The 17,559-nt window shown below is 42.1% G+C and overlaps 1 protein-coding gene across 1 annotated transcript in view; it reads left to right on the top strand.

The window, feature by feature from the left end:
* The window catches only part of LOC133129740 (cAMP-specific 3',5'-cyclic phosphodiesterase 4B-like), a 114,543-nt gene that overhangs the window by 24,411 nt on the left and 72,573 nt on the right, over positions 1-17,559 (top strand). Inside the window, exon 3 of the mRNA XM_061244011.1 lies at positions 5,009-5,250. Within this exon, the coding sequence (XP_061099995.1) occupies positions 5,009-5,250 (242 nt within the window). The remainder of the gene's footprint in view (positions 1-5,008; positions 5,251-17,559) is intronic.

The raw sequence follows: 17,559 nt of genomic DNA on the forward strand, positions 1-17,559 counted from the left end.
TCTGTGCGACTTCTGTGAGTGATGAAATTCATTGAAGTTTTTCTAGCATCCCTTTCTTTCACCCTGTGATTTAGATTGGATTTCGTTGCCTTTGGCTCTGCTGGCTGCTCTAGGAGAAATGGTTATGACTCCTGAGCTGTTCTGGCTTCCCACGTGCAGGGCCTTACTCACAGTAACCCAGTGGGCTCGACAGTATCATTCATCTCAGTAGGAGCAGCTGTCTCAGATACATTACAGTATGTATGTGTAAAAACGTAGTGCCTGGAGCACTTCAGCCACGTTTTTTATGACAGAATGGTCATTACCAGCTTGGAAGATCATATAAATGTGCTAAACGGATCTTAAGCTCATGTTCTCTGCCACTGATGTTCTTCACTGCTGTTTGCTGCTCTGGATAAGAACATCTACCAAATTAATATAATGCGAGCTCTGTGCACTCCGGAGCTCTTCTTTGCTTGGTTTTGCTTGGTTTTTCCATCCATAACGTACAATCAATGAGCACTTTATTAGGTAGACCTGTACACCAGCTTGTTAATGCAAATATTTAATCAGCCAATCATGTGGCAGTAACTAAATGCATAAAAGCATGCAGACGTGGTCAAGAGGTTCAGCTGTTTTTCAGACCAGATGTCAGAATGGGGAAGAAATGTGATCTAAGTGACTTAGACTGTGGCATGATTGTTGGTCCCAGGCCGGTCTCAGAAACTGCTGATCTCCTGGGATTTTCACGGTCAACAGTTTCTGAAGTTTGCAGAGAATGGTGCGGAAAACTAACAGAGCAGAAGGGGCAGACTGGTCAAAGCTGACAGGAAGGTGACAGCAACACAAATAACCACGCATTACAACAGTGGTATGCAGAAGAGCATCTCTGAACACACATCGCATCAAACCTCTAAGTGGATAGGCTACAGCAGCAGAAGACTTTAATACATTAAGAAGAATAAGTAATAAATATCTAATAAAGTGCTCACTGAGTGTATGTGTTCTGCTTTCCAATTGCCTGATTGTTGGATGCTCACTTCTGCAGATGCCATTGCACCTGCGCACACACACACACACACACACACACACACACACACACACACACACACAATTGTTCTCTCCCGCTCACTTATTCCTGAGTCATATGCTCACACTTGCTGTTTAGGGATTGCAGCTGATTTTTTCCCTGCACTTATTCAAGTACAATTTTTGGGTGCCTTTAGCTCGTTTTATAGGTTGGAATTATTGGAAAGGAGACCCTTATCTTCCCCTTTCCAACAATTATTAGGCTTTAGCAGACTGATAGACTACAGACATTGATAACCATTTTATTTTAAAACAAAAGTAGATAAGGCTAGGCTACATCTTTGAAATCATGGCCTAAGATTACAACATTTTGTCTTAAGCCTACAGTATAGTGTTCCATGTGCACTGCATTCAAGGGGAAAGGGAAACCACAATAAAATATGAGGGATTTTGGAAAATGAAAGTGCAAAATGAAGTTAATTTAATCTTGACAGTCGGCCCAAACCAGTATTTAAAAAGTTATAGGGTGACAAGTACACAAATGTGTAAATTTCCTGCACTATGTGCATATATTGTCTTGTAAGCTACACCTGCATACATATGCAACTTGCTTTGGCCTACAAAGATGAGATGAATACTGCAAGACATAGGCTATTGCAGATTTGTAGGCTTTGTGAACTACTTTACCAGCTTTTAGCGCTACCTTTTTAGCGGTTAAATTTTTTTTGGATAATATTTTGTATATTATTTGCAGCATCCTTTTTCATTAGTTTTTATTACACAAAAGGAATCACATTTTCCAGTTGCATTGTTCTTAATCAAGAACATGCCAGGTGAACCCTTTACTCAAGAAAATGTTCTTACAGCCCACTCCAATACCCCCCACCCAGGAATGATGAACACCATGTAAAACAGGTGGTACTTTACAGCTCATCACCCAGCTGTTACATTAGGCAGCAGATTTGAAATAAAAATATTGTGCTTTGTGCGTTGTGCACAGCTTTTAGCAGTAAAAACTTTTAGAGACCACAATCTGCATATGATGCCTTGCCAAGAAGTGGATAATTTCATTCTGGCAATTCATAGTAGAGGGGCACTGCTTAAAACTGCTAGCAAAAGTGTGATTTTTCTCTCAAGTTATTATAGTTGTTGTGCTGTATTGATGGTGTGCTCTGTCATGAAAAAATATATTTAAAGGAACTGACAACCAAGTGCAGATGGATAGCTAATCTGACAGACAGCCTTACACCGAAACTTACACACTGACACACTTTTACGCCGTGACACAATTTTCAAGGAGTCTGTGCGACTTCTGTGAGTGATGAAATTCATTGAAGTTTTTCTAGCATCCCTTTCTTTCACCCTGTGATTTAGATTGGATTTCGTTGCCTTTGGCTCTGCTGGCTGCTCTAGGAGAAATGGTTATGACTCCTGAGCTGTTCTGGCTTCCCACGTGCAGGGCCTTACTCACAGTAACCCAGTGGGCTCGACAGTATCATTCATCTCAGTAGGAGCAGCTGTCTCAGATACATTACAGTATGTATGTGTAAAAACGTAGTGCCTGGAGCACTTCAGCCACGTTTTTTATGACAGAATGGTCATTACCAGCTTGGAAGATCATATAAATGTGCTAAACGGATCTTAAGCTCATGTTCTCTGCCACTGATGTTCTTCACTGCTGTTTGCTGCTCTGGATAAGAACATCTACCAAATTAATATAATGCGAGCTCTGTGCACTCCGGAGCTCTTCTTTGCTTGGTTTTGCTTGGTTTTTCCATCCATAACGTACAATCAATGAGCACTTTATTAGGTAGACCTGTACACCAGCTTGTTAATGCAAATATTTAATCAGCCAATCATGTGGCAGTAACTAAATGCATAAAAGCATGCAGACGTGGTCAAGAGGTTCAGCTGTTTTTCAGACCAGATGTCAGAATGGGGAAGAAATGTGATCTAAGTGACTTAGACTGTGGCATGATTGTTGGTCCCAGGCCGGTCTCAGAAACTGCTGATCTCCTGGGATTTTCACGGTCAACAGTTTCTGAAGTTTGCAGAGAATGGTGCGGAAAACTAACAGAGCAGAAGGGGCAGACTGGTCAAAGCTGACAGGAAGGTGACAGCAACACAAATAACCACGCATTACAACAGTGGTATGCAGAAGAGCATCTCTGAACACACATCGCATCAAACCTCTAAGTGGATAGGCTACAGCAGCAGAAGACTTTAATACATTAAGAAGAATAAGTAATAAATATCTAATAAAGTGCTCACTGAGTGTATGTGTTCTGCTTTCCAATTGCCTGATTGTTGGATGCTCACTTCTGCAGATGCCATTGCACCTGCGCACACACACACACACACACACACACACACACACACACACACACACAATTGTTCTCTCCCGCTCACTTATTCCTGAGTCATATGCTCACACTTGCTGTTTAGGGATTGCAGCTGTGGTTGCTCTGTGAATCTGTTAAAGGTCATCACATCTCACGCTATGCTTTGTTGCTGTTGAGAAAAGTCTATAATCACCCTTAACACTGAATACTGATTCCCCTGTTATTGTTCTGTTGGCTCATTACTTACAGAAAAACTACAGTGCCTGACTGTATTATATCTAAATCAAATATTCATGTGAAGGTTCTTACTAAAGATTATGAATTTATCTTTCACATTAACGCCAATAGCCAGCAGCATTCAGTCATGTGCTGCGCTGATCTCATAGATCACATTCATGTCAAATGCCGGCTCCATAAAGAATGTACTGTATATGCTGTAAATTTGTTTTAAAAGTAAATGTCACCCAAAGCATAGCAAGCTTGATCTTGTGTCCTATTATTAAGTATGATTTTTCCATAGATGATGTTACGAGTTAGAGATCTTTTTTGGAAGCTTCAACTGCTATGACGTTTGTCTAGCTCTTGACCTTTATCAAAGAGAACAGATTCACGTCTTGCTTGTCCTGCAGCCTGTAATTTTAATGTCACCAGAGTCTGCTGAAGCGCATTGAGTCAGTAGAAATGATGGAAAATTGTTTCCTTATAAGGGCTATGGTGAGTGGCCATTGAAAGTCATCGAGCCTTTAGAGAGACAAGTGTTTTTGTGGAACCTTGTAAACTCCCTACCGAAGAAATTCTAGCTGGGACAGGTGCTGGCAACATGTTTTTTGGCTGCTGTCTCACAAAAGAATGCTTCTATATTTTTCCGGTAACTTGTGTTGGCAATAATGCTTACTGAACAAAAAGTGAGTACTGACATGCTTTAGCTGTAAATGAAGGGTATATGCTGGGAAACTTAATAAATAATAAATTAAAAAAGTAATACATTTTGTATAATTATGTGATAGATGAATAACCCAATATCTGAATGAAAGTAAAATGTCCTGACTTCTGTTCACTGTCTCAAATGTTTAGTTGTGTCTCTGTGGTTGAGATTCTGAGCCGTATTTGTCAAAGGCTAAGTGCGCCATCTACTGTACTGTACAGAATTACCCCGTTTCTACAATTAGCTCTATAGGATCCAACATAAATGAATGTCTTATTTGTATATATATTTTTGGTACCATTTAACCCAGAAATTAAAAATTTTCAGAATGAAATTATGATTTATTATATGATATTGGCTAGACAGGCACATCAATTATACAGGTGCATCTCATAAAATTTGAATATCGTGGAATAACTTTATTAAAAGTGAAACTTTCATATATTAGATCTCAAGCCTTTTTTTGTTTTACTCTTGATGATTATGGCTTATAGCTCATGGAAATCAAAAATCCAGCATTTCAAAATATTTTAATATGTTGAATCAAAATTTGTCCTTAACTTTGAATAATTCATTTTCATTAATAAGCACTGCTCGGAGAGTTCAGAGATCACCACAACTAACTCACTAAACCTGTCCTCGTTATAAAAATATGTAGTGCTTACATTGCTACTGAGTCAAGGTTAAGGACACGTGTTTACATGGCAGTAACTCTTGCCCCTCCCCTCTCCAGGAAAGCAGAGAGCCTCCAGGGGGAGGTGGGGGCCCCAGCGAGGCGTCGCTCTCCCCCTGCATGCTGGGCATGGACCAGCGCAGGGTCCGACGCCGACACTCCGGTACCCTGCAGCTCCCGCCGCTGTCATGGCGACAGGCAGACAGGGCCCGCACCCCAGACGACGACCTCCTGTCCCGGCCCACCACGCTGCCCTTCGTGCCCCCGCCCCGCATTGACATCACCCACGCTGACCCGGACAGGTGAGTCCTGTCCCAATACTCTCTCTGCTCCCCTTCTTCCATCCCCGCTCTCACTGTGGAAGTCATATTGGGAACCCTGACTTCCATCTTGCTAGCTTTGGATTCCATTTGGGCCTTTTGTGGAGTTTATTTTCAGAGAATTTAAAGGTACAATAGGTAATTTCGGACTTGTAATGGTCAAGAGAGGAATAGCAGCAACAAACACCTTCAAACCACAACACTGTTGTCCCCTTCTTGGTAAACACGCTGACGTTGAAACGCCATTGGCTGTGGCAATTAGAGCCAATTGTCAACCAATGAGCTTGAATTATTGTACAGTTATACAATGTTTTGGTACAGAGTGTCGGGCCATCACCTGCATATTTAGAAACCCGAATTTAAGGACTATAAACACAGGCAGAAGGTGAGTCAACATGTCAGTGAGTCTTTTTCAATGATAGGAAGGGATTTACAAGAATATGTGGATACATTTATGGAAGTTATATTACAGATGAGAAGGCTGGGGTGAGTTAATTTCAGTCAATTCAGGAAATTAATGGTGATGAGGTAAAATTGACCCCAGCCCTGATAGATAGATGGAACATAAAGGTGTTGGCTACTTGGTTGTCAAGATGTAGTTTTTTGTACCATGATTTTGTCACAGGCATTGTGCTGTTTGGAAGCACACCTACAGTAGTGTTATTCTGTGATGCAATATGAGGTAGACCTTTGAACGAGTGGGAAGGACTTGCTTCAACCTGCTTAGTTTTCCTGAGACCCTTTAGGCTGGTTTCACAGACACAATAAGCTTTGTGTTTGACTAAATTCTGTTTTGTATGGAGAATCCCATTACAAATTTTAATTAAGTCTAGGACTAGGCTTAATCTGCATCTGTGAAGCTGGCCCATATAATTCATGAGGGACTAATCTGGGAGTTAAGTGCAGTTTTCTGTGCAAACAGAAGGGGAATGTTTGTAGACATTTGGCTCAGTTCTCCTTGGATCACTGTAGGAAAGCTAAAAATTCATCATAATTTGGCTCCCCGACTGAAAAGGAGAAACTCAAGGGAAAGAAACAATCAGCAGCTTGAAAATAAAGGAACTGGCACACAAGTCAAGATAACACATAGTTTATTGGTTTCTGCATGAAAATATTTACAAAATGCAATTTAGCCGACATTCCTGTAAACGCATCTTAGTCACTTGAAGGTCTGAGCATGAACGTGAAAATCATACATACATACTGTACATACAAACATCCATATGTTGTGTGCGTGTGTATGTGTGTGTATGTGTGTGCGTGTGTGCATATGTGTATGTGCGTGTGTGCATGTGTAGCTGGTACATTCCTGCACATTAGCTCCACCCTTTGGCTGAGTATGACATTTGCATGATGCTTCACCCACAATAGTAAGCACCCTTGTACAGTGTGAAGCAAATATTTGGGCACCCCTGGTTTAAATGTGTGTTACAATGAATCTGTATGTGATTGAAAGCAAACCTGAACTCTAAATGGTAGTTAATGGAGTTCAACGAGACCTTCCTGCAAATTTTAAAGTAAGGTTAAAGGTTTTATTATAATTTTTTACGGTTTATACATTTTTTTAAAAGGAAAATGGCCCTGTGCAAATGTTTGGGAACTGATTATTCGTACATTTTATTCTGACGTAATGTCATGCCTTCTAAAGTATCCAACTGCAGTGGCTGTTCTGAACCATGGGTTCCTCTCAGTCAGAAACATTCTTAGAAAATGGAAGATAAATGGAACAGTTGAAGTCAAGGCAAGGTCTGGAAGACCAAGAAAGAGTTCAGATAGAATGGCCCGAGACCTGGCGAGAAAGAACACACTGTGCTCAGAAGAACCCACACATCACTGCTAAAGAACCGAAAAAAATAGTAGCAAACACAGGTCTAGCTGTTCACAGGACAACGGTACAATATACCCTAAACAACAAAGGCCTACATGGCAGAGTTGCCAGAAAGATTGACCGCAATACAAAATTAAGCGCCTGAAGTATGCAAAAGAAAATATTGAGAAGCGTTTTGGAACAATGTGCTTTGGACTGACAAAACCGAAATTGAACTTTTTGGCCACCACCAAAGAAGGTATTTTTGGAGAAAAAAGGGTGAAGCCTTTGTAGAGAAGAAATGTGAACTGTGAAGGATGGAGGTGGATCCATTATGTTTTGGGGTCGTGTGGAGGTTGGCGCCACCGGAAATATTGTGGGAGGGAATTCTAGAGGGGCGGCACGGATGGTGCAGTGGGTAGCACTGCCGCCTCAAAGCAAGGAGGTCCTGGGTTCGAATCCCCGTCGGCCGGGGCCTCTCTGTGCGGAGTTTGCATGTTCTCCCCGTGTCTGCGTGGGTTTCCTCCGGGTACTCCGGTTTCCTCCCACAGTCCAAAGACATGCACGTTAGGCTGATTGGAGAGTCTAAATTGCCCGTAGGTATGAGTGTGTGAGTGAATGGTGTGTGTGCCCTGAGATGGACTGGCGACCTGTCCAGGGTGTATTCCTGCCTTTCGCCCAATGCATGCTGGGATAGGCTCCAGCCCCCCTGCGACCCTGATCAGGATAAGCAGGTTCAGATAATGGATGGATGGATGGAATTCTAGAGGCTAATACTCAAAGGTCAGTACAGACATTGAAGTTGAAGAGAGATTGGGTATTCCAGCAAGACAATGATCCAATGCATACCATGAAGTAGGAAAGACGGATGAAGGTTTTGGAATGGCCGCCACAGTCCCCAGACTTGAATATTATTAAAAATTTGTGGAAAGATCTGAAACATGCCGTACATACAAGGAGGCTGAATAATATTTCTGAGCTAGAGGTGTTCTGCCAGGAACAATAAAAAAGTAAGAATTGAAAGACTCTTAGCTGGATACAGGAAGTGTTTACAAGCTGGTATAGTTACCCGAGGAGGAGTTACAAAGTACTAACTGACAGGGTTCCCAAACTTTTGTACTGGGCCTTTTTCTTTATTTCATTTTGACACTGTAACATTTTTTAATAAAAAGTAATCTTGCATTAAAATTGTGTCATCTTTAACGTTGCACCATTTAGAAGTAAGGTTTGTTTCTGTTCACTTAGATATTAATTGTAGAAGGCATTTTGACCAGGGGTGCTCAAATCACATGACTGTAACTAATTTTCTCCTGCTAATAACGTCCTTTTGTGACAGTGTGGGAAAGCATAGGCAAATGTATGCGGAGCTCAAACTACCTGACATTCTGACCTTTGCTTATACTTAAGAATTTGTGTATGGCTTAACGGATTTTAACTGGTTTTTTTTTTATGTAACCAGGTTAGCTGCCCACTCATAGGGAGGTATTTGGAGATGTCAAGGGTTGCTCAAAATGAGCTTGGTTTCCTTGGGTTACAGTTTTGTTTGGTTTTCTTGTGCTGTTAGTTTAAATATATATATATAGAAGACAGAGGGAGTGAGGCCAAGAGGGCAACACAGAGCACATGTCTTTGCAAACCTTTGAGAGGATAGCCTCAGAGAAAAATTGCCAAGGGCAGTCTGAGTGAGACTAGACACCATTTTGTATGGGTCAGCTCACAGGCATATCGATTTGTCAAGACGCACAAGCTGACTGGGATTGAATGTCCTGACCTGTGCCCAGAAGTACCATAGATTGGTTTTTGAGCCTAACACACCCCCTAGGGGCCAAGTGTGGGATTTATTGAGGCTTATGAGGGAGGTTGATTCTTGCATGCTCTTCCCCAGGAAATGAATTGAATCACCAGTTTAGCTAACCGGAAGAACATGGAAAATAGTTTGGGCATTGGGGAGATATATCAGGTAGGTTCCCAGAATGAGAAATACCCAGGGAATAAGCCAGTGGAAAAGGAGGAGGCTGATAAGCTTGAGGAAGCAATGGCTGATGGTTGTGAATGACACTGCAACTATGTAACTATGGGCCCAAAGACATGGGCCACCTGGCCAGGAGGTGCACCAACCAGGAGGAAACGAGGTCTACAGGCTTGTCCACCAACATCTCAAAGGCAAGACCCCATATTTGCATGACCTCCTGCTGGGTGTGCGAGGAATAGCAAGTACACCTTCTTCCTGAAGTGAACAGGCAGAATACCAAGCCCCTGCTCATCTATGGGCAATGGCAGGGATGAGCATTGTGGGCTTGAAAGGCATTGAAAGGGAGCTTTGAAAGTTTTGTCAGGAAGGCAGGACAGAGGAACCATGCACAGACTCAGGGATAATGTGAAAAAAGGCAGGTTTATTAACAAGAGGCAGATCAAGAATGAAATCCAAAAACAAAAGTCCAAACTGTGTAGTCCAAAAAACAGGGCAGAGGTACAGGAATCCAAAATCCACAAACCACAATTCCAAGAAATCAGGCAGAGATAAAAAAACAACAGCAGGAGATCCAAACAACAAACCAAACAGAATACAGAGGGAATGGGGTCTAGGAAACGGAGGCTAGGACAGACAAAATACAAGTAAACACTATGCAAACAGATCCAACGGACTAGCCACGAGAACTGAAAAAGACAGGCTTAAATACATACTTACAAGCAACAGCTGAGACAAGACCGGAAGGAAATACAAATAAGGAGTAGAAGGCAGAAAAGCTTAATCGGGAGAGAACAGGTGAAAGGAACGAATGGCTGTCACAGAAAAACGGACAGAGAACTGGGAAAAAATGCATGAAGATAAGGCAGAATACAGACAGTGCTTAGCAAAAGGAAATAAAACTGAAAAAAGCAGATGTGGCAAGTTCAGGGACATGTCTTTTATTTGTAAAATTTGTTCCAATGGAAAGCAGTCCCTCCTCCTTTTGTATTTGTTGCTTTTCCATACAGCTAGAAGGAAGCAGAGAGGGTGAGATATAGAGAAAGGATCACCGGGGCCATGTTGGGGATCAAACCCCCACCTGCACAGGGGGTTCATATATGGCTTGAGAGTTGGCTGCCCTTTGAATTTGACTTTATACCCCATTCTCCTGTACTATGGATTGGAGAAAGGGAGATTTCAGAGCTGTTACTGTGCCAGAAATATGTATACTTGACCTCTTGGGGGCATGTCTGTGGATGGAATGATTGAAGAACAACATTACGAGGAAGATTTTCAATAAAGTTATTGATAAGAATTGGGAAATTAGTTTTTTACAATACGGGTTGTTTGCTGTTTGTGGACTGCTGCAGGTGTCCACAGGTTTCTCACCCTGCAGGCTGACATGGAAGAGGACAAAGCTCCTGGAAAAATAAACATCCCCCATCTGTCGCTGAACACATGGATGAGATGAAAGACAGGATGACAATGGACTTGGCCTGTGTTGAGAGGGCATACTGTATAGTGAAAGCACCACAGGCTTAATTGACGGTGTACAACAGGGGATCTCATTCATCCGAATTCTGACCAAAATTTCGCCTCACTTGACCGGGACATGATCTCACATAAAATATAAGGAGTCCCATGAGAAGCAAAAATACCCAGACTCATCGTATGAATTCAGTAAAGAGATGACAGCTCTGCGAGGCACTGCTTTGTGCCCTCTGTTCTCTCTCATGCTCAAGATCAGGATGACATCATCATGGGAACAGATCTGAATGATGCTCAGGAGCAAGATCTGAAGGAACAATTGGATCAAAGCCAAGATATGTTCGCAAAGGTGCTTGTTTGAAACACGTTACAACACTGTTCTGACCGAGCCTGAGAGGGTAAATCTAATGGCTTAGAGGATTTCAGAAGCTCACAGTCAAGCTACATGTACTAGAGAGGAAGTATAAACGATGCCTCACGTAGTGAATGGGTTAGTACTATAATCTTGTTACCAAAGATGGAGAGTGCCAGCAGGTTCTACAATGCTTACTGGAAATCAAGGTTTCCAAATGTGATGATTATCTGGTAATTGTCCAAAGGGTATGACAGTTCAGCCTGCATGAGGCCCTGCCTATGTTAGAATGCCTGATGGGCTTGCATCTTCGCCAAGCTTATGTGGCTGCTTACAAAGATGATGTAATTGACCAGAATATTTAGGCTGCAAACTGTGTTGGTGGCCCTGCGGTTCGAGAGGCTTAGAACGGCCCTGCAGATGAGCCAATGGAATTTGGGTCAGATGAGGAAACGTCAAGCCACGGCAAAAAAAAACCATAGGCTCATTGCCCATCCACAATGAAGAGGCAGGTAAGAACCTGCACTGGGTTTACAAGTCAAAGGTTCATAAACAAGCAGTCCAGAAGTGAACAGAGGAAGGAGAGGCCTTTCATACTGTGAAGGCAAACCTGTACATGAGCCCAGTGCCAGAATTCTCCATGGAAATGGGAGCACAAACAGTCATGTCTTTGACATGTTGCAGAAGCATCAGGGGTAAAAAGTGTTTTTTCAGCTTGTACGTATTGTTCTTATTTCTGATCTCCTGGGTGGGTAAAGCACAGCGGTTGTCCTGTCAGGAGGGAATCCCTTTGAGCATTGTGCACATGTCCCCCACATTCTGAGCTGGGTTGGCGGGAGGGTGTCTGTCACAATAAGTGAAAGGGTAAATAAGGGTTGGCAAAATCTCAATTTGCGTGTCCAGATGTTCTGAATACAGGCTAAATGAGCTTGGGCATATGCAAGTCATTAATATTAAATGGGCAGTTCACCTGAAAAGGAAATTAAAGAATCTTTGCACTTACCCCGGGTACTATTTATCCTTCCAGATAGTTTTGCTGAGATGTGACTCATTTTTATAGATTGATAACTTTCTTTAGATGCAGTTCACCATGATATAATGGACTTCTGTGAACTAATGTCTTCTGGTAATCAGTGCCCAGAAATTGACATTTTAAAAACTCAATATCTCTTTCCAAAGATAATGCCACAACATCAACTGAGCTCTAAAAGGCGCTTTTTAATCCAGAACTATTTCTTCTACTGCTTGAACTCCAACTGTGTCCACACAAGCTGAAGATTCTACTGAAGCACACCAGTTTTCTGGGGTAAAATGTCCACGTTGTCTTCATAGTCTGACATTGTGAGCTAAAGGAGTTCCTATATTGTCTTGGCACAATTGAAGTTCACGGGTGGCTAACAGGTAGCCTACACTTTGATGTTTTGTACGCTAGCCAAAATGACTAAAATGGTGATCCAAACAGTAGACAGTTGTCATAGATGTGTCAAAGACTATCATAAAGAGAAGGCTACACCAGCATAACAGAGGATTCACCACAAGATGCAAACCGAAGGTATGCCTCAAGAACAGAATGGCCTGTTTGTTGAAAAGTACATTAAAACAGTACAGTTTGGGTACATCTGCATTTTATAGACAGATGGGACAGGTATTAACGTTATCTTTGGTAGAGATGGTGTTATGGATTGCTCATTAATGGTTGCCACTGCAACTGACTCAGTTGTCTTAATTGTTGATTGACTGATGATGGCGGCTGCAAGATGAAATGCAAAGTGTTTCTTCTCTGCTCAGATCCAAACAAATGCCTCGAAAATCTTTTGATGATGCTTCACCTTGCGGTGAGATAGTGACCCTAAACTGATGCTGAAGGTTTTCAGGCCTAATCGTTGAATGTTCTTGACTGGCCAAGTCAGTCACCCAACTGAACATGTGTTTCACTTTCCGAACATGACTGAGGGCAGAAAGCCCCCAAGACAAAGTGGAAATGAAGATGGCCGCAATGCAGGACTGGCAGAGCATCACCAGGAAAGATACCAGCATCTGGGAATGTCAGTGATTCACAGTCTTCAGACCGTTATCGAATGCGAAGGCAAGCAGTACAAATATGACCGCTTTAAGATTGATAATTTCTCTGATTAGTTTTGGTTCTCCTAAAATGTATAAAAAGGGCTGCAATTCCTACACGGTTCACCCAATAGGGATGAAAATGGCTTGAAATGGAAGCTGACGGTCTGCACTTGTGTGTATGTGTGTGTGTGTGTATGTGTGTGTTTTGTGTGTGTATGGGTGAGTGTGTATATTTGTGTATTTTTGTATTTGTATTTGTGTATGTTTGCATAAACGAATCAGTGTTTGAAAATACATTAAACTTGACAGACACACTCAAACAAACTAAGAGAAAGTCAGCCACTAGAGGGCAGTGTTATTTGAAATTTACCTGCAGTAGATTTGCATTTAATTTTTTGTCATTTTACATTTTCAATTGAACTCTATTGTTATGTATAATTTACTGGTTTTAGGCTATTATATCTAGCCTACGAGTTTGGCACAAAATCATCATAAAAATTTACCTGTTCTAAATGTTTTTTAAGTTGCTATTTTATTTAGTCTAAGAATGACTTGAAGAACGGAAGCTTATTAAATGTGTCTAGTCCCAGGCTCTCCTGGGCATACCCCTCTTTGTCAGTGGCATAGTCTAAGCCCATTCGAGTCACCCTGGCTGCCTGCTCCCTCTGTTTCCGTGCCTCCACCTTCATCGCCTCCTTCTCCTCTCTCTGCCAGGCCTGGATGGGTGTAGACTCCTCCAGGACCAGGGGGAATGTGTGCGCGCAGCAGACATCTTGGGGTAGGGCTGGAGAGGTGGGCCAACGGCGGGAAGAGGGCTCCCTTTTCACGAGCGTCTTGGCCTGTGAACGAGGGGTGGGTGTACTTCTCTCAGCTGTCAGCTCTGGGGTGGAGGCAGCTGGTGTGTTGCCAGACCTACTTCCCGGGACCAAACTCGGGGTGCTGACACCAGGAAAGGTCTTTGCGTGAGCGCAGTCTTGGAGTCCAAGCTCGCCCTCCATCTTCCTTTTCCCTGCCTTCGGTTTCAGTGGCAGCATGGCGGATCTTTCTGCGAGCCTGTGGGAATCGGCTTCAGGAGTGCGTTTCTGGAGCTGCGGCGGGCTGGACTTGATGGTTTTGTCACCGAGGCGGTGGTAGACCCGGATGGACTCCGCTATGCGCTCATGCAGGTGGCTCTTGGGCGTGGACACTTGGGGCTGGGCCCCTGTGCGCTCTGCCTTTCTTTGCCTCTTCCTCTGAGCAGAGGTGACCGAGCGGTCCGATCCCACATCGCCGGCGACCGCTTCCTGCCCCGCAAGTTTCCCGTTCACACCCCGCCTTCCGTCAGCATCGGCCTTCGCCCTCCTCCTCTTCCTCATCCCTGCCGTTTTCTGCACTCGTCCCCTTTTTGCAGGCGCCGTCCTGTCTCTATCCAGCTCTGCCTTGTCCTCTTTGGCAGCGTCCGCACCGATCAGGTCGTGCGGTGCGAAGAGGACAGGCTCGCCCCTTTGGGCTTCCGGATCGTCATGGGCCTGGGTTGGTATCTGCTGCCTCGGCGCTGCGGTATCTGCGATGACCGCTGTTTCAACCGCACGACCGGGCTTCAAGCCCATGTGATCACTAAGCCCGAAGAGACAGGACTCACAGGCTTTCCCCAAGAGCTGGCAGGGCAGCTGCACCGACCGCACCACCTGGGGAGCCGCACCACACACCATTCCCCTGAAGGGCATGTAAGGGTTCAGGACCTGTGGTATGGCGGGCTGGATCCAGGCGGGCAGGGGCCTCAGCGAGTACATGAGACTCTGCTGCTGCCATGGTGTCCAGTAGTTTGGCATCACAAGGTGAGAAGGGCCATAATACCCTAGAAAAAACAGCACAGGCCTTTTTTCATTGTTTGTTTTTGAACATCCTTGTATAGCATCCATAACAATACGGTACACAACTTGAATTGTGAGCAATGCTCGGTTGTTTTCCTGCTGGATAAATAGTAATGAAATTAAATAAGTTTGTATGCTTTTTATGATTTATTGGCAAGCAAACAGTATCTTGCTAGCTAGCAAGCATGAAGGTGATGTGATTGATCTCTATGAATGGTCATACTGTTTACTGACTGTATTTCCTAGGAGACGGTGAATTTTGTATTTCGTATTTTTCAAGTTTACTTCAGTATAATTTCACATGAATAGCTAACTAGTTAACTAATGTTAACCTACTGGTTAATGTTTCACTTTATAGTAAGTAGACAATACCTCATATTTAAGCTTACAGTACCTGATCCTAACTGTTTACAGGGGTGTTTATAAACAAAACTTTAAAACTATATAATTCCAGAAACTCTTTGCTTGCCAAAGACTATGGTAGGCCTATCTGAAATGGTAGGCTACCTAGTACCAGTGAGTACTTGGGGAATATCAGTGGATGTGGTTGTGATAGAAGTAATACTCATAATCAAGGGATAACAGAAATATTATATTATATTATTATAACTGATGTTGTTTACATCACCATAGGGCCAATTCAATTTTCATTTTACCCATATAAGCACTCCAGTCCTATCTGCACACTTACAATTACAGTATCAGACTGCTATCGTCAGCAAACTGGCTGTAATTTGATTGAGAGATATCTAGTTTTAGCTAATCATAATTTTTATTTAATAATGGGCTTACCTCTTGCTGAAGTTAGATGTACGTTGTTATTCATACTGTCTGTAAATGGTTGTTGTCAGTGCTGTCTTGTCAACAGGATGCAAACAAGTGAAGATAATTTTGAAACTCTTGATTTTTATATGCTTCACAGTATTCCGCTGAGTTCAGTGATGTCACAGTGGCAAATGTTCTGAAATATATTTATATTGAAAATTATTTAAAAGTATACAGTTTACTGTATATGCATGAAACTTTTGTTGTGCTTTATATGAGAGAATGTTTCCATGGAATCGTGATGCCTCCGGTGATGTCACAATGACAGCTTAGAATTATTTCAGAGACCAATGAGAGCTAGGCCATTAATGGAATTTTAGTGGAAATAGTGGAACACTATTTTTTACATTTTGACACTCTTTGCTTATGTTTATATTTAGTTTAGGGTGTTGGGGTGTTGTTGTTGTGTCTATATACAGTGTTTAAATTTCTGGGTTTTCTGTGCAAATCATCACAATAAGGTAATATAAAGGTGCAGATACATCAATGCAATTCCATATAGTCCATATATTCCATATAAAAAAAATGCTTGCAAAAACACTTCTTATTTTTTTGGTTGCTCTATTTACAATGGTTTGCACTAATATGACATGTAGTAGTTCAAATGTATTAGTTGTTATACAAAAACATTATTTAATTACTTATAAATGATTTAATTACTTATAAATAAATATTTCTCATCTATTTTGTGTGCAGGCTATGGTTCCGTTTTCTATATTTGGTTCTCTGTAGTCATTTTGTTAATAGGTGGAGTCAAGTTAACCAGTAGCAAGTTCGTATACACATGTCCCTTTTGGAGTGATATTTTTCAGCTGTGGTATGCAGCATAGGGCAGCAAAGAAAGATTTCATAATCTCTTGCACATTTTGACATTTTGCAACATTGTGCTTGCAGTCACAGGATATTCACTTTGCCAGTTGAATCTGGTTCATATCAAACTGCTACCAACATATTTTCTAACCACTTAATGAAATATCTTGTCAATGATGAAAGGCCAATCAGTCTGTGGCTGCTAAGAAACCATAATTCTTCACCACTTTTGGTGAATTTGGATCTAATTGATTAATCGTGGGTTAATTATTTTCACAACTTTTCAGTAGTGTGTTTACTTTGATTCTGTGATGCTAATTAGTGTAAGTCATGTTAATTGGTGATGTCACATTGTAAATGGTTGCCATTTATATAGTGCTTTTATCCCAACACTGTACAATTGATGCTTCTCATTCACCCATTCATACACACACTCACACACTCATACGCGGTGTTTGGCTGCCATGCAAGACACCAACCAGCTCGTCTGGAGCATTTGGGGGTTTGGTTGTCTTGCTCAGGACACTTTGACACACCCAGGGCGGAATCGACCCGGCAACCATTCTCACCGCCTGAGCTAATGTCTCCCCATTGGGCAGAAGACAACCCTTGCTGAAGTAAAAAAAAGCAAAACATCATGTTTTGTCTTTTTTTAGTTTTGTTTATTGTTAGTTTTCCCAGACAGCCGCGACTCTGGGCTGGATCTGTGCCAATTTTGCCCTGGCCTGGAGTGGCCAGCTATCTGGGACGTTTTGGACATTTACATTTCTGCGATCCTCTATTTGTGGAAATTTTAAAAGGCAGCTTTGTCTGCAAGTAGCTCTGGATAAGAGTATAATCAATGTGATTATTCTATAAATAAAATAAATATATTTCATAAAATCCAGCTGCGAAAATGGACAAAATAAAAAATGTCAGCTGTTCATAGTTAGTTCCTGTAGATTGGTTTATGGTATATAGGCACATGTAAAACAGAAATAATAGTGAATTTTGTGGAATACATTAAAAATAACATTTGAATGGATATGCTATAGCACTTCACCAAAAACATCACATGCTGTTAGTGCCATTTCTTGTGCTAATCTTGACCTTGCTGTTGCATTATTGTCGGTATTTTAAGTTGAGAGATGCTATTAACGGG

Source organism: Conger conger, chromosome 5 (genome assembly GCF_963514075.1).
Source record: "Conger conger chromosome 5, fConCon1.1, whole genome shotgun sequence".
In the NCBI taxonomy this organism is placed as follows: Eukaryota; Metazoa; Chordata; class Actinopteri; order Anguilliformes; family Congridae; genus Conger; species Conger conger.